Source organism: Plectropomus leopardus, chromosome 12 (genome assembly GCF_026936395.1).
Source record: "Plectropomus leopardus strain MGB_pleo_1.0 chromosome 12, ASM2693639v1, whole genome shotgun sequence".
Classification (NCBI taxonomy): domain Eukaryota; kingdom Metazoa; phylum Chordata; class Actinopteri; order Perciformes; family Serranidae; genus Plectropomus; species Plectropomus leopardus.
Window position 1 is genome coordinate 22,136,856 of NC_142187.1, and position 25,316 is coordinate 22,162,171.

The 25,316-nt window shown below is 42.4% G+C and overlaps 2 protein-coding genes across 11 annotated transcripts in view; one reads left to right on the forward strand and one right to left on the reverse strand.

The window, feature by feature from the left end:
* arhgap21b (Rho GTPase activating protein 21b) overlaps positions 1–14,644 on the forward strand; it is a 50,040-nt gene extending 35,396 nt beyond the window's left edge. For 3 of the 4 annotated variants that reach the window (XM_088085516.1, XM_088085517.1, XM_088085518.1), the window contains 13 exons: positions 579–704; positions 805–1,104; positions 2,393–2,454; positions 2,581–2,726; positions 2,817–2,959; positions 4,485–4,643; positions 4,737–4,815; positions 4,933–5,006; positions 5,106–5,195; positions 5,323–5,490; positions 6,945–7,050; positions 10,324–10,355; positions 11,588–14,644. In XM_088085516.1, coding sequence (XP_087941642.1) covers positions 579–704; positions 805–1,104; positions 2,393–2,454; positions 2,581–2,726; positions 2,817–2,959; positions 4,485–4,643; positions 4,737–4,815; positions 4,933–5,006; positions 5,106–5,195; positions 5,323–5,490; positions 6,945–7,050; positions 10,324–10,355; positions 11,588–13,150 — 3,048 coding nt within the window. In that variant the 3' untranslated portion in view covers positions 13,151–14,644. The remainder of the gene's footprint in view (positions 1–578; positions 705–804; positions 1,105–2,392; positions 2,455–2,580; positions 2,727–2,816; positions 2,960–4,484; positions 4,644–4,736; positions 4,816–4,932; positions 5,007–5,105; positions 5,196–5,322; positions 5,491–6,944; positions 7,051–10,323; positions 10,356–11,587) is intronic. The other variant, XM_042497085.2, reaches the window with a different exon arrangement.
* A 2,609-nt stretch (positions 14,645–17,253) lies between these two features.
* dpp6b (dipeptidyl-peptidase 6b) overlaps positions 17,254–25,316 on the reverse strand; it is a 146,275-nt gene continuing 138,212 nt past the window's right edge. For all 7 annotated transcript variants that reach the window (XM_088085525.1, XM_088085524.1, XM_088085521.1 and 4 more), the window contains one exon: positions 17,254–18,585. In XM_088085525.1, coding sequence (XP_087941651.1) covers positions 18,439–18,585 — 147 coding nt within the window. In that variant the 3' untranslated portion in view covers positions 17,254–18,438. The remainder of the gene's footprint in view (positions 18,586–25,316) is intronic.

The window sequence follows — 25,316 nt, forward strand, 5'->3', positions numbered from 1 at the left end:
TGCTTCACTGATATCAACATGTGATACAGACTCTCTCTACCATGAGTCTGTCTTCCTTATTTTGGTTGCTTGGCAGTGATGGCAGTTGTTGCTGTTGCTGGAATATCAACTTTCTGTGCAAGATTTTTGGCCATTGAATCGGGCTTTCACCTTTGAGATGTGCATGTGGATCCTAATTTGTTGCAACCACCAATGGTTTGACCATGCCAAAATGAAACTGCTTACTCCAGCTTTAATGCACCCATGTCTTTTTTTATAATACAATGTGCTGCTCTCACAAATTAGAACACTCCTTTAATTTCATTGACATGGTGTGTGATGTGTTTCTTGACACAGTTTTTATTTAGTAGCTCTTTTTAGGCTTTGATGCTCTTTCAGTTTACCCTCACTGACTTCCTTGGGAAGTGTTTTGAGAGACAAGTGTCTTAGGCATTGGGATGTCCTGGTGACGGTGTAACTGTGGCATCCCCAGTTTGATTTGCCCTAGAGATTTTTTTGCATGTCATCTATCTCTCTCACTCCCTGCATGTTTCATGTCACACTGAGCTAATGACAGAAAAACTACTTCACACTTGCAGGCTCTGGATGGACATAAATCTTCTGGTGATTCTGGATCTCGAAGGGATTCTTGTTCAGACATCTTCGCAGATTCTTCCAAAGAAGGGTTGCTCAATTTTAGGCAGCTTAACACAGATAAAAATAAGGTATGCCTTGACACTCATGTCTTAATTATCAGCCATATATATCACAAATGTTTCCATGTGTAAGTATTTCTCTGTCTCTCTTGTCTCTCCGTCTCTGTAGCGTGTTGGTGGAGGGATGAGATCGTGGAAGCCGATGTATGCTGTTTTACAAGGTCACACCCTAACCCTCTTCAAAGACAGGAAGGACGGTCTGACTCATGCTTCGACCCCATCTGATGAGGACCCACTGCGAATCAGCATCAAGGCCTGTCTGATTGACATCTCTTACAGCGACACAAGACGCAAGAATGTGCTGCGACTCACCACCTCAGACTGCGAGTATTTGTTCCAGGCAGAGGGGAGGGACCACATGCTGTCTTGGATCAGAGTCATTCAGGAAAACAGTAACCCAGATGAAGAGGTGGGTTGTAGCCACATGATGGAGGTCTGGAGAAACATAAACACATCTGTCAGAAGTCCCAAAAGGACAGGGACATCATCAGTCATGTAGTACAGTGTCAGCAGGGCAGAGCGCTTGTGGTCAGTTGTTTACAGTTACAGGAAAAACCCAGACTTTAGTTTTGACAGAAATATCAGGCAAGTCTGATTGTAAATGAAATTCAGTGATGGCACCAGTGAAATGCAGAAGACTACAGCTTCCATTCATAAATCACCTAACAAAAGCTAAAATAATGTGTCTTTAGAAACTTGTTCTAATTGGGAAGAACAATTAAAAAAAAAAGTACAAGCAGCACTTTTTGAGGTTTGAGAGGAAAGTTTCAGAGTCAATCAGCTGTATTTCATCAAGACTTTGTTAAATTATATTTCCTGACAATATCTGATACCTTTGATGAAGATTCAGCAGCACATGATAAGTTTGGATTGGACATGTTTTAGAAAAGGTCGGGGGAATTAAGTGTACATATAGCGATACTTTAGTAAGCTCCTATCATAAGCTTAGACTATTTTTTACCATTGATCAAAACAATATTATCTGTAATGCAGAAAAAATGCATATTTTTCTGATTATATTGCAGTCACACTGCAGCCTTTTAAATGTGTTTACTTTTTGCCATGTCTTATGTTCAGAAGATGCTGACTCACAAGGCGAACAGGTGTCACTTGTACAGTTATTGGCCTGTTTGCTGTCAGTTATGCCAGGCACACATTAAATCAGAAACGGCAGAATTATGCCGATTTTGGGCCCAATTTCTCCTCCTGACAGTCGACAGCAAAGCCTTGATTTTTTTTTGATGGTTCTTAAGATCACTTACCAGATTTTTCTGAATGAGGTATGTTAAAAGCGTTTTTTAAAAATGTGCTCACAAGTCCTTCCTGACGATTTCAAATTGCACATATTTAACATGTTCACTATTTGCTATCTGCTAACCTGTTGAGGGGGAAGCACAGAGGATTGCTGGCTGTCCCGCAGGTCTGAGAAGGGGTTTAATACTCAGAATTTACTCACCTCCAACCCAAACTGTAATGTATACAGTCCATGTTCAAACAGTCTTCATGAATGCATCTCCATTCATTTTGTTTTGCTTTGTAACTTTTCTGTAAAAGAAGGTGCAAAAATTAACAGTTCTTCCTGCCCATCATGTTTGTTTGAAAAAATCTAGTTTTACCTGAATTTAATGTAGAAGAAACTTTTTTAAGGTGTAACTTTTTTAATGACTGCCCTTAATCTATTTCTGCTGTCTTTACAGGATGCTGCTGTAACCAGTCAGGACCTGATCAGTCGGAAGATCAAAGAGTACAACATGATGAGGTATACATGAGACTCCACATTGCCCCCTGGGGCTCAACTATAGCACTCAACCACATACCTACCCATTTTAATTGCATTTCAATCTATGTTAATATTTGGGTATTTTTTGCTATTTGTCTTGATCAGTACGTCCAGCAGCAGGTCTGAACCCTCCCCCAAAACCTCCCGCCAGTCCCTCAGTATCAAACAAGCTTTCCTAGGAGGTAAAACAGACGGCAAGATCCACAGCCCTCATTCGCCCAAAACAGGAGAGGATCGGCGGGCACTGAGAGGTAAAGACACTGGCTGTGTTCAGCGTGTTCAAGGGACATTTTTTTTTGTCTCTGATGGCTAACTTATGTGCATATATTTGTGTTTGTCAGATGACTCCAGTCCACCACGGGACAGAGCTGCTTGGAAAATTGGCATTGCAGGGATCATGAGGAAGCCCTTTGAAAAGAAGACTCCCGCTGGGGTCACGTTCGGGGTGCGGCTTGATGACTGTCCACCTGCACAGACTAACAGGGTGAGTCTCAGTCTCTCTTTAGTGAGAAGCTGTCCTTAGAGGTGCAGTTTTCTACTTTTACTTTCTATGTAATGTTACTTTTGATGTCATTGGGAAGGACCTTTTCAGGTCTCAGTTGATCCAACAGTAGTTGCAAACTTCAACTTTGGGTAAAAACTGACTTCAGATAAGTTAACACTGCTTAGTTAATGTAGCTAACATAAGTCAGTTAATGTTACTATCTAGGGGCTGCGGTGGTCTGTGGTATTGTGAAGTACGACGTTAGTTGTTCTTGTTAAGGCAATGACCACAAAATAATTCGGTTGTCATAACAAACAGAGCAAACACCAGAAATTATTTTATTTTTATTTCCATTCTTCTTTATTAAGCCAGGAAGGTCACATAGAGATATAAGGTCTTTTCTTCCAGGGAGTCCTGGTTAAGACAGAGTCGCAATCAGCATGACCAGTTTCACTTAAAAATAAACTTTGTAAAAGTAAAACAAATGAGACACATAAAACAACACAAGGGAACATAGTGAAAGAAGAGCAGCATACATGCAACACCAGTGAGATCCATACACATTCCACCTAGGCATTTCATAAAAGACCTTTAAAATATTCAAGAAAGGAAATCCATTTTGGATCGCTATCATAAGAAAAGAAATCAGTTTTTTTCCAAGCTCTGAGTGCACCCTGGGGACATTTAAAAGAATCTGTTTTGTAGAATGAGTGCAGTAGTTGCTGGTATGAAAACATAAAGTGCTGGAAAGTAGGTAGTTTACCTAATAATGTCATGGCAATTAAATAGCAAAATGTGCATTTTTCTCCTCTGATACAGAAAAGACCATCCTAAAGATTCGTTGTGTTGGTGTTACGTTTCAGTTTAATAAGTGTTAACTGATGACTCAGCCACATGCGTTGTGGTTGCTTGCAGTGACGGCAGCTGTTGAAACAAAAACAGAATATGTAGGTATTAGCGTAAAAGCCTCTAATACGTTTAAAATGCATACTCATCTGTTTATTATCAAGGCCAACCACTTACATCAGTTAATATGTGGAGCTATGGGTGCATTTGGGTGAAAGTCACCAGTTTTTTAGGAGCATTTTTTAAAACTGTTAATAAGCAGATAGTCAAAATCCAAAGCTTTTGCTGCAGTCACTCTTAGCAGGCAGTAGCAGACACTATGCAGTGTTCCCACGGTCATGGAAAACATGGAACACTTATGGAATTTTATAAACACACACAGGTCATATAATTTTGTTCTTTGTAATGATATTTTAATAGTAGTCGCTGGACAAAGTGGTCGCTGGATTCATGTATTTTCTCCTGTAGTTTAGCATTCAGATGATGCTTATAACATGTTGCTTCCTTACACAAAGTATTGATATTGGCTCAACCTGTCAGCCAAAGCAGTCACTATTTCTTGCGAGGGTAGCTCGCTTTAGCTGGATGTTGGAGACACTGATGTGTGTGACACATAACTGCACGTCCATCACATCTGTAATTTGTCATATCTAATGTCTTCCTGTTGTGTGTTGTGCAGTTTGTTCCTCTGATCGTGGAGGTGTGCTGTAAAGTGGTAGAGGAGAGAGGCCTGGAGTACACAGGAATCTACAGAGTGCCTGGGAACAACGCTGCCATCTCGAGCATGCAGGAGGAGCTCAACAGCAAAGGCATGACTGACATCGACATCCAGGAAGATGTAAGTGACTGACAGTCGAGTTGCTTTTAGCAGTGACAGATTTGTACACTAAGCTTGAACTTAACACTCTCTCGATCTTTCACTTCTCTGCAGAAATGGCGGGACCTCAACGTTATCAGTAGTTTACTTAAGTCCTTTTTCCGAAAACTTCCAGAACCTATGTTTACAAATGGTGAGATGTTGTAAATACACCGCAAGTCAAACAAACAAAAACTTGATTACCATTGGATTTTCTGCATGATTCCTCCTTTTGCAACTCTGAGTAAAGGTTTTTCTGCTCTATTCACAGAAAAGTATGCTGATTTTATCGAAGCCAACAGAATAGAGGACTCAGTGGAGAGATTAAAAGAGCTCAAGAGGCTGGTGAGTGAAAATATCTAATATCGGAAGCATTTATTTAAACAGCATTACGTTAAGGCGCACCATTAAACCAGAAACTGTCCCTTTTTTTTATTCTTGCAGATACAAGAATTACCTGATCATCACTTTGAAACTCTGAAATTCCTTTGTGCTCATCTCAAGAAGGTTTCTGACAACTGTGAAAAGAACAAGGTATGGCAGCTAACAGGATCTGTCAGTGTTAATGTCATTAGTTAACACCCTCCAATCCTTTGTAAATCCAGTGTCCCTTTGAGGATAATTCCATTAAACCTTATTTGTCCTAACCTCATCTGTTTAGATGGAGCCTCGTAACCTGGCGATTGTGTTTGGTCCTACGCTGGTCAGAACCTCTGAGGACAACATGACCAACATGGTCAATCACATGCCAGACCAGTGCAAGATAGTTGAGAACCTAATCCAGCAATACGACTGGTTCTTCACTGATGACGGTGACGAGGACCCTGTTGTATGTGGCACTTAATTTTTATTTCCCTCCTTTGTTGTTGGTTTCTCAAAAATAACTATGGTTGTACCCGATAAATTATGCCTCTAAAGTCATATTTGGCTGTTCAATACGAATACTCGGCGATGTGTTTTTATTCCATATGAAGATTTGAAGTCTGAAGAGGTCCACCGGGATGTTCAGTGAGATATGTAAACAGTGTTGCATTTATGTAAACAAGCTAACAGCTGATATGCGCAGCAAAAAAAATTGCTGACACTAGATATCAAACAAAGGCCAGAGACTGTCGTATTAAGTTGCTGTGAGCTTTAAATTCACCACTTCTAAGCAGAATAGGGAAGATAATGTTATCTCGAAGCCCAATGTGCAGAGTCTCGTTCTCCTCTGTGGCACGGCAACATGCACGTGGCTGCTTGTAACAAAGAGTAGCGTGAAAGTCAAAAGCGTTCACTCTGCAGCAAAAGTATGGGGACCAAATCGTCCCTAGAAGCACACTGCACAACAAACTCGCTAGCAAAAAAACCCAAAGAATGGCTGCTTGACTTGAAGCAATAATCATTCCTATTGTAGATAACCCTAATCTAATGTTTATTTTACACATATGGATATTTATGTATAATGTATTGGCTGGGCGATGTGGAGAAAATCAAATACCACAATATTTTTGACCAAATACCTCAATATATATTGCGATGATATAGTAGTTTTGACTATTGTTACCTTCAGCTTGGCTTGTTAAATTTATGACATGAACGTCGCTGTCACCCTGAACATCCCGCTGAACCCTGTTCACACTCTCCAACTCTTTGTAGAAAGAGGAACGAATAGTCGATTATTCATGTTGAACAGCCCCAATCATTTGAATATCCATTACTTAACCACGTAAGGAATTCGGAAAGAAAACCCTGTTTTTCTCTTATGCCTGCTTGGTAAAAGGAGAATCCATAAAAGGCTTCACTACTGCGCACTCTGGCTCCAAATGATTTCACAAGTGCAAGATGGCCACATCCAGGATGCTTTGGCTTCATTATTGTACAGCGGGAGCAAGTGGAGATGTGTCGTTCATACAGTGTATGGTTTGACCTCTGCTAAAGCAGAGTTCATGCACACGTCCGTGCATGAAACTGTTAGTATGAAATTGTTCTAAAAAGATACTAAGGTTTTAATGAAAATGTATGCGTTAAGTATTGAGCATGAAATTTGGATCATACTGCACAAGTTGAGTGAGGGTTAGTAAATGGATGTTTTGACTTACTTTTCTTCTTCATGATTTCACTTTGTGATTTTGCAGGTGAAGTATTCCTTTAATGCAACTTTAAATTAAATGCAACCCTTGCCTTTTTTATGGTTATCGTCCCTTTTTTGTAGTTCGGCGTTGTGTTCAGTCTCTTATCTTTTCTCTGCTTTGTCTTCTCTCCTGATTCAAACTGTGTGGTGCCCTCCACGTTCGGCTCCAGACCACAGCTGAGCAGGAGAGCACAGTGAAATCTCAGCCTGTGCCCAATATTGACCACCTGCTCTCCAACATTGGACGGACCGCACCTTCACCGGGGGAAGTCTCAGGTAAGTCTGAGAGAGTTATCTCGTAGGAGCAGCGCTACAGCATCACCACAGCAAAGATATTATCATGGCAGCATTAATATATTTCATTAATGATATTATTACAATAGAATAAAGTTTAAAACTATTTGTGCAATAGATTTATTTTAAGATTGAATGTTAGTGTCCATTTTTGATGCTAAGACAATGAACCTCATGCCTATTGTTTATAATTTTAAATGCTTTGAGCCAAAACAAGTTTTATTTGTATTTCTGTTAAAGCAAGCTTTTTCAGTAATTTTTCAATGAATTCATTTTGAAAATTGTTGAAAAATACCTTGCAGTATGTTGAGCCTTTTTTTATTTATTTGTTTTTGAATAGGAGTCTGTTTTGTTTTGCTGTTGACATTTTTTTTGCCCAAAGAGATAAAATTGTCCTCAAGTTTTATTTCCGTTCATTTCTTTGCTTTACTCTTTATTTTCTCTTGCTCAAGTCATTTTTTCTCCCTGTGCTTTACCTGTGTTGAGACGACGACTCCTTTTCTTTCAGTTCTTTTCTTCCCCTCCTCCTCGTCTCTCACATAATCCCGGCATGTTCTTTCCCAAAGAAAATCTAACAAACAAAAAGAAACGATGGAAGTTTTAACCCTTCTGACCTCTGCCCTTCTGTGTGTAGTGTGTTGTTTTTCTCCCTTATTCCTGTCCAGCACTCACACATTACCCAATCTTGACACAGGCCAAGTGGGCGGCGTCTATCACTCGATGATGTCACTGATGGACTCTGTTATGTCAGTGATGGACAGCTGGGACTGTAGGAAGAAGGACGAGTGTTGTGCCCAGTGTAGCTGCCTAGTCTGCAGAAACCCGCAGCTCTTTTAAATTTGGGCGAAAGGAGGAAAAAAGATAAAAAAGAAAGAAAGAGAAGTCGATGTTTGTCATTTTTCCTGTGGTGTGCACGTCTCATATTTAAACCAATACCCTAAATTGAGGGGATACAGAGCGATGCTGCTGTACTTTCTCTGAAAGCCCTTCTGCTGTCTCTTGTTGTCTCTAAAGCTGATCGCAAGGACAAGTAGCATGGTACGGTCAACCTCAGGTTCTCTCCCGGTCATGTGGCATAATCTGTCATGATGTCTGAGGGTGGGGTCGTAGTGGTGGGACTGAGCTGGATGTTCCCCAGCACACATGCGTTTACACTCAAACAAACCCACACATACAGCCAATAAATACGCAGTGACTTGTTGCAGAGGCACACATGCAGTCATGTAGCAGTGGGTTCTGGCATGCAGACGTAGTGGTATTTGCCCCGTCAGGTAGTTTTTTGTTTCAGGTGCCTCCTCTTGTGTCTTTTTGTTTGATTTGTTGTCTTTGATGTCTTTTTTTTTTTTTCAAAATCTTTGTCTTCATTCAACTACAGACAAATATCCCCACATACTTCCATCATCTCCCACTGTTACATAAACGTATAACACCCACATCAATCACTAATGTGTCCCTCACATTGTCTCCCTTCCTAAACCTGCGATACACACTGATGCACACATTTTCTTAACCTAAATTAGATCAATAATAGCCCCTTTCAACCACAGGAACTCTTTCAGGAGCCCAGGAAACATTTCAGGAAATTTTGAGCAGAAGATGAAGGGACTAAATTTGCTGTAGTTCTTGGTGTCAAAAAAGTCCCTTTTCCAGGAGTAATGCTCTCTGATGGCCGTGAACTATCAGTGCTGAACGTTGCTCGTCTGCCCTCTGGTATTTTTTATCATTCTGTGCCCCCCCTCTTTAAATTTTATGTTTTTGTGGGTTCACAGGTGGAACTTGTCATTGTTTTTCCTCAGCAGCATTTTGAGTAGTTTGAGTTTGGGGGTGGATAATTGATCTGTTGATCCTGTCAGAGCTGATCAGATCGATGGATGGGAGGAGCTGCTGCAGAGGCGAGTGAAAGCAAACTTTTAGATCCAGCGTAATGAACAATTAACCTTCACTTTCACTTAGCCTGACATTCAGCTGCTCTGTCTGTGCCCAGAGTACGCTCTGCCTTCCATTGCAGTCCGTAACCAAATGGCATATACTATATTCCAATAGCACTCCATTAACAGTCCAGCTGGAAAAAATATAAAATCAATACATGGAAGCAGATGTTTTAATCATAGCAGGCCACCACAGATAAAATAATGTGTCGGAAGAAAAGTTATGGTGCCAACCACTGCTCAGCTTACGACATTTCAGCCATTCTATAGGCAGTATGAATGGGAACAGAAAAAAAACTTTAAAGTATATAGCTCCTCCAGGAGCTCCCCAGTGGGCAGTTTTTCTCAAGGAGAGAGTCCCCAGAACTGTTCAGTCTGTAAACATCTGTTGGACCAGGGTCAGACATTTTTTGTCTGGCATTGACCATTAAGTTATCGCCTTCCTGACCTTGTTTTTAATCTGTTGACGGACAAACTTGATCTTCAAGGTGTTTCAGGTGTTGGTAAAATACAGACAAAAGTGCTCAAAATGGGAATTTAAGTTCCTGAATTTAGTTTCTTGTGGCTCCACACTTCCTGTAACTATTTGGTCGAAAAGGGCTATTAGTCTGCTTATCTTTGTTAGCTGCAGTGTTTTTTCCCTTTGTTAAGTGAGACAAGAAAGTTTTGTGAACTCTTTGATTTGCCTTTTATGTTGTTGAGAATGACAGGTTACATTGCTAAAGGGCCCCGCAGGAGTTAATCTAGCTTGGAGTAAGAGCAATCTTTCCGTTATACCAAGGCTTTGCCTGCGCCATCTGTATCAACCGCGACATACACTCACTGATCTGTTCAGCTCAGGCCCCTTTAAGTCAGAGCAAACTCATCACTCCCTCTCCTCTGTGATGTCTTTGAGTTGGGAAAGAATGCCTACAGCTGGTTGGTGGCCACATGTGACGCTCTGTGACTGACGTGTTTGTCCGTGATGTGCCGTCGTTCCATTGATACATGAGCATGAGCTGCTTTTTGTGTCTTGGTTTACCGCTGGGTTTTCACTTTGTTTCCTCTCACCTTTCATGTCAGGCCTCTTCTGCAGCTTTATCCACTTATCCATATTTGCTGCGTATTGTAGTTACTCGTCCTCCTCGCTCTCTCTGTCTCTCTCTGAGCTGAAAATATGTCATCTGCTTTCATTCAGCTGCTCTCATTATACTCATGATCATGTCCGTCAGTTTCAATCTGAACAAACTCTTAATCTGCCTTTTCTCTTTCTTTATCTTGTTGACTGTTTTTAGCAAGTCAGAGGGTTGGCAGACTTATACTAATGACTCTCTTCTCTTTGATACAGATTCAGCATGTAGTGACTCCTCCAAATCAAAGGTAAAGTCCTCCTATTTTGTTATGTTTCACCTTATTGCCTTCTTTCTCCGCTGTTTATTTATTCTTAAAGAGACAGTTCACTCCCAGTCTTCCTTTAGTGCTGTTTATCAGTCTAGATCCTTTTCGGTGTCAGAGTGTCGGAGATATCGGCTGTAGAGATGTTTGCGTCCTGTTCGATATAATGAAACTACATGGCACTCACCTCGTGGTGCTCAAAGCGCCAAAAAAATCATTAAAAAAACTTAACAGCAATGTCCCTTTCTAGAAATCGTGACCAGCTTACTCAAGATCAGGGGTTCCCAATCTTTTTGAGCTTGACAAGAAAACTTGGTGTCTCACTGGGACCCAGTGTTACGAAAATACATCATGAATTACCATAACATCTACATTTATGCATTTCTGATAACGACTACATCAAATAGTCAATTTAAAATGTATGTAAGATGTAAATGTGTATGAAATATAACTAAATATGAAATGTCATGTAAAATATACAGACACACAAACAGTTTGACTACAACACAAACAAACACATGACTGACTCACTTTTCCGTTCATAACACTGTCTCTTCAAAGTCTCTTTGCACAGGAAGATTTTTTTTAACCGGTCTGTGGATTATCTTGATTTGCCCTTTGAAACCTGGGCCAGTTGGCTTGATTTCTTACAAAAACATGGAGGGAAGGTAATGAGCAACTTGAGAAGAAATGACCTAATAATTAGCAGGAATTTAGTAAGTAAATAAATGAATGAATCAGTAAATCAAAGAATAAGAAAAATCACCTGAAAATTAGCAACCACAAAAAAAACAAGGAGCTGACATGAAAAAAGTAATTAAAAAATATGATAGTTCTGTAAAAAATGCATTTAAATATATAATTATGATAACTGGAAATATTGTTTTCTGGACATATTTTATTAGCTTTTTAAAAATATTTTTTTTATATACACTAATTTTTTACCATATGTGGGACTTTTCATTTCAAGTTGCTCATTTACTTTTTTTTTAACATGTTTTTGAAAGAAATCAAACCAATTTGCTCAGGGTTCAACTTTCATCGTTTTTGAGAGACTGCTGACACGTCTCCAGCTGGTTCCTCCAACAATCGGAAACACAAACCAAGACAATCTAGACTGATAAATAGCACTACAGGCAAAAGGGAAAGTGTATTTTTGGTTTTGGGGGTGAGCTGCAGTCTAACTCATGTCCTGATGAGTCTCGGTTCTGTGTCAGCAGGGCTTGTGGGGGTCAGGGAAGGATCAGTGTAGCAAAGAGATGCTGCGCTCCTCCTTCTTCGCCAGCCGCAAGCGAAAGAAGCCCAAGGACAAAGTTCATCCCAGCAGTTCAGACGACGACCTGGACGCTGTGTTCCCCAAGAAGGAGCTCCCCGAGGAGAGCCAGCAGCAGCCTCTGTGGTCTCCAGACAGTCGGACCGAGGAGGAGGGGGAGACGGATGAAACCAGCGAGAAAGATGAGTGCAGGAACAGCTCAGAGGAACAGCTCGACAACAGGAAAGAGTCTCTCTCTAGCAGCCGGACATCGCAGCCCTCTCCCTCCCTGCCTCCAGAACACATTTCCTCAACTCTCCAAAGTGGCTCCCCGTACGCCTCACCCCCCCACTCTCCGAATCTCAGCTACCGCATGCCGATGGCTCACCAGTCGTCTCTGTCAGACCCGCCTTCCAACTACGACGACACAGTGTCGGACCTCGGTACGATGAACAGCACCAGCTCCCAGGCGTCGGTGCCCAGAGTGAGGAGAGGCAGGACGGCGGCTCTGGGTCCAGAGGCCGGCCCCAGCGGGCTCGGAGCGGAGGTTTGCTCCATCACTTCTGACTACTCCACCACCTCCTCCATGACGTTCCTAACTGGAGCTGAGCTCAGCACCCTCAGTCCTGAAGTGCAGTCTGTGGCGGAAAGCAGGGGAGGAGACGATGCAGACGACGAGAGGAGCGAGCTCATCAGCGAGGGAAGGCCGATGGAAACGGACAGCGAGAGCGACCTGTCGGTGTTTACAGTCGGGAAAACTGATCAGCAAGAACTGCAGGAAGCTCCTCGACCCCTCCCCTCCCACAGACTCATCGAGTGTGACACGCTCTCCAGAAAGAAAGCCGCTCAACAGAAAACCGTCAGCGAGACGTCACTGGATGTCGCTTGGAGCGATAAAGATTCCAGCAGACTGTCGCGTGTGCTGGGGTCAGTGAAAGGCCGCTCCACAGGCAGCCTCAGCTCCTCGTCTCGCAGCGAATTGGATAAGGCAGAGCCTGCATGGAGGCTAAAGATCACTGACAGACTGAAGGTGCGCCTGCGAATGTCTGTGGACGACATGTTCGGCGTTGGCAGCCAGAGGTCCCCGGAGGGCCGCAGCAAGAAGAAGAACATCAGACGCAGACACACCATGGGCGGCCAGAGGGACTTTGCAGAGCTGTCTGTTCTGGGAGACTGGTCGCAGCATGTGGGCATGGGCTCCGGCTCTCGCTCTGAGCTGTCAGCTGTGGACCAGCTGAAGCCGAAGTGCAGCTCTCAAGACTTCTCCATTGGGGACTGGATTGCCCGCGAGCGCCACCGCACCAGCAATCCCGAGGTCAGCCTGGACCTCTCTGAACAGCCGGGGGCGCTGTGCAGCGCGAGCTCCCAGAACCTCGGAGCCTCGTCCTCTTCTGAGCTCCCACATCGTCCAGCTGAGGTGAACGGGGACGTCCCCCAGAGTAAAAATCTGAGCCTTTCGGCCACCGCTCACCCACATAAACTCACCAACTCCCAGGTGGTCCATTCGCGCTTCTATCAGTACCTGTGAGAAGTGTTGGACGTGTGTTAGTTCTCCGTCTGTGAGATGTGTACGTACTCGGGAGTCCGTCAGTATCACGTCTGTTGTGTGACCAATGTTAGTGAATGAGCATGTTGTACAAAATTGTCTCAAGTGTGCGAGTGTGTGTCTGTAACTGGCGTGCGTGCTTGTGAAAAGAGAAATACTGCACACAGGGATCGTTGATCTTGCTCATGTATAACGCACGAAACAAAACGGTGTTTATACCTTTTAATTTCTCCTTTTTTATGACAAATGACTTTGGGATGGCGCAGCAGGAGATTATCCTCCCTCCTGACACAAATCCCTGTTATGCTGAAAATTGAGAGGACCTGTCACTCATCAAACGATGAGCCTGTGAAGTTTGTGTAAGGAAGTGTGAACAGTGACACTCGAGTTAAGATTTAAAGGTTTAGTTAAGTGGCTTTAAGGATGAACTGACTTTTAGATTGAATAGGAAGTAGTGAAAAAGTTTTTAGTTTTGCAGAGGAACTATTTTTTTGTAAAGAAAGTTACAAAGTCAGTGAGTCTCAGTAACCAAATGAAGAATGTACAGACATGCTTGCTGTAATACTGACTAAAAGCTTTAGATGCTTGTGTTTCACTCTAAAGTGTACATATCCCTATTTTTCTGTGTACTTGAAATGTGTTTTTGGTACAGCCTGTGTGTGGACTGCCTACAAGCTCTCTGCTGTCAAAGGGGCCTTTCCAAAGGTACAAAAAGTGACGAGGAGACACTGGACTTATGCAAATGGAGATACAAATCTTATTCATCCCAGTCATGTGGTTTAAAGAGCAGTGAACAACATCCCTCTGATGCAAATGTTGTGTTTTTAGTGTTTGTGGTTCACACATCTGTCAGGGGCTGACGGTAGATCACAAAGAAGAAAATGTTGGAAGAAAAAGAAAATGGGTATTCAAATCAGAAAATCATGTTTTTCACAATAGGAAGTGCCTCACAATGAATTGTCAAGGGTGCCATATTGTCTTTGTTGAGATACACGAAGATGTTCTGTACTGTGAATGACATTTTTATTGTCGACTCTCCGTCATTCAACAGGTTATGTAACAAAATGCCGAGCTTCCATTCCTTAGGCATTCCACTCTGGTCTTAACATGTTTTATACATTTTTTTTTTTCTCTCCTGTTTTTCATTTTTTTTGATTTTAACAGAACTTGAATTTTAAATATTCCTTGTAAAATAAGTAACTTAAATGTACATATAAATGCCATGTTTTAGCTGCTTTACTTTTCATTTCCATCAGATTGCAGGATTAAAGTACAGTATTGTGAGATGATGATGGCGATGCTCATGAGGCCTGTGTGGGTGTTGTGGGCGGTTTGGTACTTCTGGGAGGAGGGAGGGCCCTGCGTGAGGAAACACTTCATTGAGCTGGACCGTTTGTACCAATGCTGTGTTCCTCTGATTGTTAGAGGGGTGTGCACAGACTCCTGAAACACTGGAAATAAATTTTGTCAATGGCAGATGATCGTGTTTGTTTAGTTTTTTTTTGCAGCATTGGAAGTGTCACAGGAGTATTATGTGAGCAAAAAAGGCGTTTATGGAATCAGCCGCATCCGGTCAGATTTAATGTGACTTTTTTTGACAGTGTTTTATATGTAAGATCACATTATGTGTTTTTATTTTACATTCAAGGTTTTTTTTTCTGTTGGTCAAAAAAAGTCACATTAAATGTATTTTTGATTCAATGTTGTAAACAGTTAAACATTTAGAAAGTTGAATGCTTTTTGACAGTTAAACCTGATGATTTCATTTATGTTGATTGATTTTCCTCTGCAGCCTGTTAGTTTTTTTTATCTTAAATTTTGGTGTCTGGATTTTACCAGTCCAATCAATGCAACCTGATGTGTGAACCTCAATTTGAAGATCTCAGAAAGAACCAACTGAATTTGGACAACCAGAGAAATTGTTCAACATTAAACAGGTACGAACTTTTGTCTGAATTTTTAAACCCTTATAAAAACCTTGCAATTAAGTGTTTTGTTTTAAATTGTGCTACTTGAAAATGACAAATTATTTTAAGCTTTGCCATTTCTAATTGATTTTTCTTTTCTTTCAGGTAGAAAAGCTCACGTGTGAATTTTCCAGTTTCTTAGATGACGACGACGACTTCTGGACCATGTAACAACATCCGCCACAACAAGTGACGGATGGAGGTATGATTTCTTCATCCAATTTTACCAACCTGATAATTTGGGACTAATATAAATTTCCAGTTCAGAAACGGATCATTTAGAAATACATGTAAAATTTACACCTCTTGAAAGTTTCATCCGGCTGATTGAAAATTATCCATTTGAATTGACATGGTTTGGATTTCCCCCTTTCACGGCAATATGAAATAAAGTTTAATCAACCTTTATTTAAAAAAAGTATAAACTTTATAACTACTGGTTTAATTCACCACCAGGCATTCTCAAAGCTGAGTCACCAGCAGCTTCATGCAGGGTCTGGCTACCATGCTAAGTGCTAAAATGTTCACGGTGGATTCTCAGGGGTCATTTCTGCTTTCACAGAGGAACATTTACCTTTTGTAAGGTGTGTGAGGTATTTCTGCTGTTTTGACGATAATCCTTAACGTGACATGTTTAAAAAAAAAAGAGGAACAATGCGACAGAAAGGCTGAGTGGAGTGGTTATATTATGCCTTAAAAATAAACAAGCAAAGAGAGATTGCATCTAGAGCAGACTGTGGAGGGCTGCGCGGTGCACTCACACAAATCTGATCAGACAGGTGAGTACAACAACACACTGAGACGTACTGAGGGGAACGTCAGGGTTGCTTGGCAACGCAGCATTGTGTGCATGTGTGTGCTCTACATGCAGCTGTCTTTGTTTTTGACATATTTGTTTGTGGCTGCAGTCGCTGTGGCGTTTAAATTGTTTATACCTGTCCGAGCTGTCCGACTTGGTGGTTTTTATTCTGCAGTTAATTCTAGTGGAAGTGGCAGTTTTGGTTTTTTTTTTTTTAAAACGTTGTAGTCTAATATTGATTGTTGCATCCGAAGACTTTTTATTTATTGACTGTCATTTGAATAGTGTGAGTTTTGTCCTGTTAGGTTGTGTAATTAGTGATCAGTTGTGTGTAAAGGCTGCACAGTGCCCTCTAGAAAAAAGGAATTTGTGCATGTGTGTGTAACATTGGCATGTTAATGCACTTTAATTTGTTGCCTAAATGTGTCATTTGAGTTAATAGTTTATCTGATAACATTATCATCATAGTTTTCTTTACCACTGTCTTTTACTTTTTTTTTTTTAGATGTAATGCAATAACATTCAGTGGTGGATGAAGTACTTAATTCCTTTACTTGAGTAAAATTGTAGAAATACTGTTACGGGTAACAGTTCTACATTGAAATGGTACTTAAGAAACTAACAGGTTATGGAGCATCGGTGGCTGAGTGGATAAAGCAGGCGCTCCACAGATAAAGGCAGTGTCCTTGCTGCAGCAGCCCCAGGTTCAACTCCCGCTCAAGGCACTTTGCTGCATGTTGTCCCCACTCTCTCTCTCTCTCTCCCCCTTTCACACTATTGGTCTTACCCATTTATTAAAGGCTAAAATAACTAAAAAATAATCTTTAAAAAAAAAGAAAGAAAATAACAAATTGTAATAGGACAATAGATTTACGATGCAAAGAAAAAAGTGCTCAGTGCAGAAAAATTTTGTTCAATTTAACTTATTAAAATAATCAAAACAAACAGCAGCAAGTGTGCATACTTGAAAAGCTGGAACCACAAACTTTTTTGCAATAAAAAATGTAAGCAAAATACTTGGCAATTCATTTTATCAGTAGACTAATTGTTTCATCTGCACTTGGATAATTTTGTAAGGTTTGTGTGCAGATGTCTTAATTTGCTAAGTAACTTAGGTTATCAAGTAACCAAGTTTTGTGTCATTAAAATTTTATTTTAATTAATACTTTTTTTTTTGTTGTTTCCAAAGGAGATGCTCGGCCCTCAGCGGTACTACAATACTTACCACTGCACAAAGAGGGCACACTGGCGTAAGTAGAATGCATCAAATGTTGCAGCACAGGGCTAAAATAATGTAAAGTGACAAAGCCAACCAAAGATACATTTCAAAATGCTTTATATACAAGTTGCACATACAACATAAAGACTTAAACAATATAAGATTTATACACTTTGTACATCAGCTGACTAGAAACCACTGACAATACTAACAGAAGTGACATGGGGAGAGAGTCAAGCCATTAAACACTTGTCAAAGTAATTCACAAAATAATGAAAATTCAGCATGGTTAACTCACAAGTATGCTAGTTTGGAAGGTAAATATCAAGAACTGTATTTGCAAACTAAATACTCTTTACACTGTTTTGTAGTATCATACCATCTTTCAAGCAGACATACAATTATTTTGTATTCAGTTCTTCCCATGTTTAAGATAAAAGTGTGCCATACCTTCTGATTTAAAATTCACTCTCAAATAATTGGCTGTTATTTCAGGAAAATTAAATCATCTGGTTTTGAGTCCACAGTTCTAACAAGACCTATCCATATTTACTCGTCTTCAGTGTCACGTGGGCTCCCGACACGAACATTTCACCCACAGTAAGGCACAGTGACCAAAAGAACAAGAGTTCAATTCAGAAATATGACGAGGGAAAATATGATTTCATACCATTTCTGTATAGACACTTTGTTTTTTAGAGTACAACACAAGTAAAACATTGTGCCCTCGTTTTGTAAAGCAACTACAGACCGATGCAGCCAGACATCCACTCATAGACACGACACTGAACGGAGAAAGTCTGAGAAACAAGTAGCAGTAATCATACTCATGAACACAATAATCAGTAAGTTGGTTGGCAAGGTTATCAGAAACTGGCAGCCTTTCAAATGTTAAATGTCAACGTAATGAACTGATCTTCTCATTGGGGGATATTTTGTGCTGCAAAGCGCTCGATTTATGTGCCTGGTTTGGAATGGAGACGCATTGCTCAATGGACGTTATGTTGATCCTCTATTTGTCCACCAGAGGGAGTACTAGTCCATTTATTCCAGTAGCAGAGAGAGGTGTGACTGCTCAAGTCTGAGATTTATTTCTGTCTTTCTGACCATCAGCCAGCAGGAGGTGAGGAGAGGGGTTGTAAGCCGAGGCCCCTTTTGCACATGCAAGTGCTGTACTTCAGAGTAGAGCTAAAATCTGATTGGACAGCAGGTGGTGTGGGTAGAATAGGTTAGAAATATTGTTGCATATTGTGCTGTAGTAGCTGGCTGGGGGCTGCTCAGAGGTTTAACTGTCGTCTTCGTCCTCTTCCTGTTGGTTGTCCGTCATAACCTCCGGCTCCCGAAAGCAAACCTCGAAGAAGTTGACTAGGGATTGGCTCAGGTGCTGCTGCGTTCCGTCACTGTGCAGAAAGTGTCCCTCGTCAGGGTAGATCTGTAGATACAGGAGAGGATTTATATAGAGCTGCATCTAACATTATTTTCATTAACGACTGATATTCATTTTTTTGTTGTTTACTGATAAACCACTGAGTTTATAATATGTGAGAAAACTGACCACTGATCCAAAACTCCAAAATGTGCCAGCTAAACAACTAAAAGTAAAGGTTCACATATTTAGAAAATCAATTTTAAAACATCTCGTACCACAAAATTTTATAAAACAATGTTAGTATGCCATTATAAAAAAAGTCAGAGCATTGTGTAACAGTATCATAGAATAGTATTACCTATAAATATAATTTTTAAAAAAGTCTTTAGTGTTTTTTGCTATAAAAATATTATAATAATTTCATAATAATTTCAATTTTTAAATATATATATATATATATATATATAATATATATATATATATATACTATATAAATATAAATATACTATTAAAATGCCATATTATAGTATGTTACAATTATGTCATTAAAATACTATCATAGTATAATATGCCACAAAAATGTCATAACAAATATTATCAGATTATTGTATGGTATTCTATACCTAACCCTTAAAAAAATATTGTAGCATACTACAATATCCAAATTAAAATTTGAAAAAAAAATTCATTATAGTATATCATTGAAAATATTTAAAAGATCATAGTATAGTATTTTGGTAAAATATTTTTAAAAACACAGTATTGTAAAAAATATAATATTGCCATAGTATGTTGTTAAAAATGTAATGTAGTCATAGTATAGTATGTAAGTGAAAAAAAATAATAAAAACCATCATTTTCATCATATAGTATGTTGGAAAAAAATGTCATAACAAATCACAGTATGACGTTAACAAAAAATTACGTAATACATCACGGTATGTCTATAGCAATAGCTTAGAAAAGAATTGTTGTGAAAGTAATGGCAGTATTATTACAGAATTATACATTAAGAATATGACATAAAAACATCATAGAATTCTCGGTCAAATAAAATTAATACAATTATCATAGTATAGTGGAATTTAAAAAAGCCATAATAAAATGGTGAGCTTGGTGGCTAAGTGGATAGAGCAGCGTCCCGCATACAGTTAGATTCTGGCCTCGACCCTTTGCAGCATTTCGCCCCCTCTCCCATTCCCCATTCCCACATTCCCACTTTGTATGCTATTGCGTGTTTCTCCAAGCTATTCTAGGTCGTTTTCAGCCATTTGTCGGAGCGGTCAAAATTTGACTTTTTTCGACATACTATACTATTGCCTTTTATGCCATTTTTTGACATGCTAAATTATGAGGTTTTGGGCCTTTTTTGAGCTTTATTTCCACTTTGTATGCTATGACGCGTCTCTAAAAAATATTCTAGGTCGTTTTCAGCCATTTTAGGAGCGGTCAAAATTTGACTTTTTTCAACATACTATCCACCACCTTATCGTGGTGGAGGGGTTTGCGTGTCCCAGTGATCCTAGGAGCTCAGTTGTCGGGGGCTTCATGCCCCTGGTAGGGTCACCCATGGCAAACAGGTCCTAGGGGAGGGACCAGACAAAGTGTAGCTCACAAGACCCCTATGATGATGTCAATCAATGGTTCGGAGTTCCCCTCGCCCGGACGCGGGTCACCGGGGCCCCCCCAGAGCCAGGCCTGGGGGTGGGGCTCGATGGCGAGCGCCTGGTGGCCGGGCCTTTACCCATGGGGCCCGGCCGGGCACAGCCCGAAGAGGTGACATGGGACCTCCTTCCCGTGGGCTCACCACCCGTAGGAGGGGCCGTAGGGGTCGGGTGCAATGTGAGCTGGGCGGCAGCCGAAGGCGGGGACCTTGGCGGTCCGATCCTCGGCTGCAGAAGCTAGCTCTGGGGACGTGGAATGTCACCTCTCTGGTGGGGAAGGAGCCTGAGCTGGTGCGCAAGGTTGAGAAGTTCTGACTAGATATAGTTGGCCTCACCTCGACGCATGGCTTGGGCTCCGGAACCAGTCTTCTTGAGAGGGGATGGACTCTCTTCCACTCTGGAGTTGCCACTGGTGAGAGGCGCCGGGCAGGGGTGGCAATACTTATTGCCCCCCGGCTCGGTGCCTGTACGTTGGAGTTTACGCCGGTGAATGAGAGGGTAGCCTCCCTCCGCCTTCGGGTTGGGGGACGGATCCTGACTGTTGTTTGTGCCTATGGTCCAAACAGCAGTTCAGAGTATCCACCCTTTTTGGAGTCCTTAGAGGGGGTGCTGGAGAGTGCTCCTTCTGGGGACTCCCTCGTTCTGTTGGGGGACTTCAACGCTCACGTTGGCAATGACAGTGAGATCTGGAGGGGCGTGATCGGGAGGAATGGCCCCCTCGATCTGAACCCGAGTGGTGTTTTGTTATTGGACTTCTGTGTTCGCCACAGATTGTCCATAACGAACACCATGTTCAAGCATAAGGGTGTCCATATGCGCACTTGGCATCAGGACACCCTAGGCTGCAGTTCAATGATCGACTTTGTAGTCGTATCGTTGGACTTGCGGCCGTATGTCTTGGACACTCGGGTGAAGAGAGGGGCGGAGCTGTCAACCGATCACCACCTGGTGGTGAGTTGGCTCCGATGGTGGGGGAGGACGCCGGTCAGACCTGGCAGACCCAAACGCATTGTGAGGGTCTGCTGGAAACGTCTGGCAGAGTCTCCCGTCAGAAGGAGCTTCAACTCCCACCTCCGGAAGAGCTTCGACCATGTCCCGGGGGAGGCTGGGGACATTGAGTCCGAGTGGGCCGTGTTCCGTGCCTCCATTGCTGAGGTGGCCGACCAGTGCTGTGGCCGTAAGGTGGTTGGTGCCTGACGGGGCGGCAATACCCGAACCCGCTGGTGGACACCGGCGGTAAGGGGTGCCGTCAAGCTGAAGAAGGAGTCCTATCGGGCCTTCTTGGCCTGTGGGACTCCGGAGGCAGCAGACAGGTACCGACGGAGTGCGGCAGCGGCGGCGGTCGCCGAGGCGAAAACCCGGGCATGGGAGGAGTTTGGTGAGGCCATGGAAAACGACTTCCGGACGGCTTCGAAGAGGTTCTGGACCACCATCCGGCGTTTCAGGAGGGGGAAACAGTACTCCGTCAACACTGTGTATGGTGGCGACGGGGCGCTGCTGACCTCGACTCGGGACGTTGTGGATCGGTGGAAGGAATACTTCGAAGACCTCCTCAATCCCACCGACACGCCTTCCGTTGGGGAAGCAGGGCCTGGGGACCCGGGGGTGGGGTCCTCTATCTCTGGGGCTGAGGTTACCGAGGTGGTCAAAAGCTCCGAGGTGGCAGGGCCCCGGGGGTGGACGAGGTCCGCCCGGAGTTCCTCAAGGCCCTGGATGTTGTGGGGCTGTCGTGGCTGACACGACTCTGCAACATTGCGTGGACATCGGGGGCAGTGCCCTTGGACTGGCAGACTGGGGTGGTGGTCCCTCTTTTCAAGAAGGAGGACCAGAGGGTGTGTTCCAACTACAGGGGGATCACACTCCTCAGCCTCCCTGGTAAGGTCTATTCGGGGGTACTAGAGAGGAGGGTCCGCCGGATAGTCGAACCCCGGATTCAGGAGGAGCAATGCGGTTTTCGCCTCGGTCGTGGAACTGTGGACCAGCTCTGGACCCTTGGCAGGATCCTTGAGGGTGCTTGGGAGTTTGCCCAACCAGTCCACATGTGCTTTGTGGACTTGGAGAAGGCATTCAACCGTGTCCCTCTGGGAGTCCTGTGGGGGGTTCTCCGGGAATATGGGGTTTCGGACTCCCTGATACGGGCTGTCCGTTCCCTGTATGACCGGTGCCGGAGCTTGGTCCGCATTGCCGGCAGTAAGTCGAACTCATTTCCGGTGAGGGTTGGACTCCGCCAGGGCTGCCCTTTGTTGCCGATTCTGTTCATGACTTTTATGGACAGAATTTCTAGGCGCAGCCAGGGTGTTGAGGGGGTCCGGTTTGGTGACCTCAGGATTAGGTCTCTGCTCTTTGCAGATGATGTGGTCCTGTTGGCTTCATCGGGCCGCGACCTTCAGCTCTCACTGGATCGGTTCGCAGCCGAGTGTGAAGCGGCTGGAATGAGAATCAGCACCTCCAAATCTGAGACCATGGTTCTCAGCCGGAAAAGGGTGGCGTGCCCCCTCCGGATCGGGGATGAAGTCCTGCCCCAAGTGGAGGAGTTTAAGTACCTCGGGGTCTTGTTCACGAGTGAGGGAAGGATGGAACGGGAGATCGACAGGCAGATCGGTGCAGCGTCTGCAGTAATGCGGACTCTGCACCAGTCTGTCTTGGTGAAGAGGGAGCTGAGCCGAAAGGCAAAGCTCTCGATTTACCAGTCGATCTTCGTTCCTACCCTCACCTATGGTCATGAGCTTTGGGTAGTGACCGAAAGAACAAGATCGCGGGTACAAGCGGCCGAAATGAGTTTCCTCCGTAGGGTGGCTGGGCTCTCCCTTAGAGATAGGGTGAGAAGCTCGGTCATCCAGGAGGAGCTCGGAGTAGAGCCGCTGCTCCTCCGCATTGAGAAGAGCCAGATGAGGTGGCTCGGGCATCTAATTAGGATGCCTCGAGGACGCCTCCCTGGTGAGGCCCCGGGGAAGACCCAGGACACGCTGGAGAGACTACGTCTCATAGCTGGCCTGGGAACGCCTCGGGGTCCCCCAGGAAGAGCTGGATGAAGTGGCCGGGGAGAGGGAAGTCTGGGTTTCCCTGCTTAGGCTGCTGCCCCCGCGACCTGACCCCGGATAAGCGGAAGAAAATGGATGGATGGAACATACTATACTATTGCCTTTTTGGCCATTTTTTTGACATGCTAAATTATGAGTTTTTGTTGCCGGTTTTGGCCTTTATTCCCACTTTGTATGCTATGGCGCGTCTCTACAAGCTATTCTAGGTCATTTTCAGTTATTTTTAGGAACGGTCAAAATTTGACTTTTTTCGACATACTATACTATTGCCTTTTAGGCCATTTTTTGACATGCTGAATTATGAGGGTTTTTTTTGTCTGTTTTACATTTATTTCCACTTTGTGTACTATGACGCGTCTCTAAAAGATATTCTAGGTCATTTTCAGGTATTTTTAGGAACGGTCAAAATTTGACTTTTTTCGACATACTATACTATTGCCTGTTTGGCCATTTTTTTGAAATGCTAAATTTTGAGGTTTCTTGTACTGTTTTGACCTTTATTTCCACTTTGTATGCTATGGCGCGTTTCTCCAAACTATTCTAGGTCGTTTTCAGCCGTTTTTAGGAGCGGTCAAAATGTGACTTTTTTCGACATACTATACTATTGCCTTTTTGGCCATTTTTTTGACATGCTAAATTATGAGGTTTTTGGCCTTTTTTGGCCTTTATTCCCACTTTGTATGCTATGGCGTATCTCTTCAGGCTATTCTAGGTCGTTTTCAGCCATTTTTAAGAGCGGTCAAAATTTCACTTTTTTCGACATACTATACTATTGCCTTCTTGGCTATTTTTTTTGACATCCTAAATTATGATGTTTTTGACCTTTTTGGCCTTTATTCCCACACTGTATGCTATGGCGCATCTCTAAAAGATATTCTAGGTCGTTTTCAGCCATTTTTAAGAGCGGTCAAAATTTGACTTTTTTCAACATACTATACTATTGCCTTCTTGGCCATTTTTTTGACATCCTAAATTATGAAGTTTTTGACCTTTTTTGGCCTTTAATCCCACTTTGTATGCTATGGCGCATCTCTAAAAGATATTCTAGGCCGTTTTCAGCCATTTTTAAGAGTGGTCAAAATTTGACTTTTTTCGACATACTATACTATTGCCTTCTTGGCCATTTTTTTTGACATCCTAAATTATGAGGTTTTTGGTGTTTTTTGGCCTTTATCCCCACTTTGTATGCTATGGCGCGTCTCTAAAAGATATTCTAGGTCGTTTTCAGCTATTTTTAAGAGCAGTCAAAATTTAACCTTTTTTCGACATACTATACTATTGCCTTCTTGGTCATTTTTTTGAATTCCTAAATTATGAGGGTTTTGGTGTTTTTTGGCCTTTATCCCCACTTTGTATGCTATGGCGCGTCTCTAAAAGATATTCTTGATCGTTTTGAGCCATTTTTTAGAGCGGTCAAAATTTGACTTTTTTCGACATACTATACTATTGCCTTCTTGGCCATTTTTTTTTTGACATCCTAAATTATGAAGTTTTTGACCTTTTTTGGCCTTTATTCCCACTTTGTATGCTATGGCGCATCTCTAAAAGATATTCTAGGTCGTTTTCAGCCATTTTTAAGAGCGGTCAAAATTTGACTTTTTTCGACATACTATACTATTGCCTTCTTGGCCATTTTTTTTTGACATCCTAAATTATGAAGTTTTTGACCTTTTTTGGCCTTTAATCCCACTTTGTATGCTATGGCGCGTCTCTACGGGCTATTCTAGGCCGTTTTCAGCCATTTTTAAGAGTGGTCAAAATTTGACTTTTTTCGACATACTATACTATTGCCTTCTTGGCCATTTTTTTTTGACATCCTAAATTATGAAGTTTTTGACCTTTTTTGGCCTTTAATCCCACTTTGTATGCTATGGCGCGTCTCTACGGGCTATTCTAGGTCGTTTTCAGCCATTTTTAAGAGTGGTCAAAATTTGACTTTTTTCGACATACTATACTATTGCCTTCTTGGCCATTTTTTTGACATCCTAAATTATGACGTTTTTGACCTTCTTTGGCCTTTAATCCCACTTTGTATGCTATGGCGTGTCTCTACGGGCTATTCTAGGTTGTTTTGAACCATTTTTAAGAG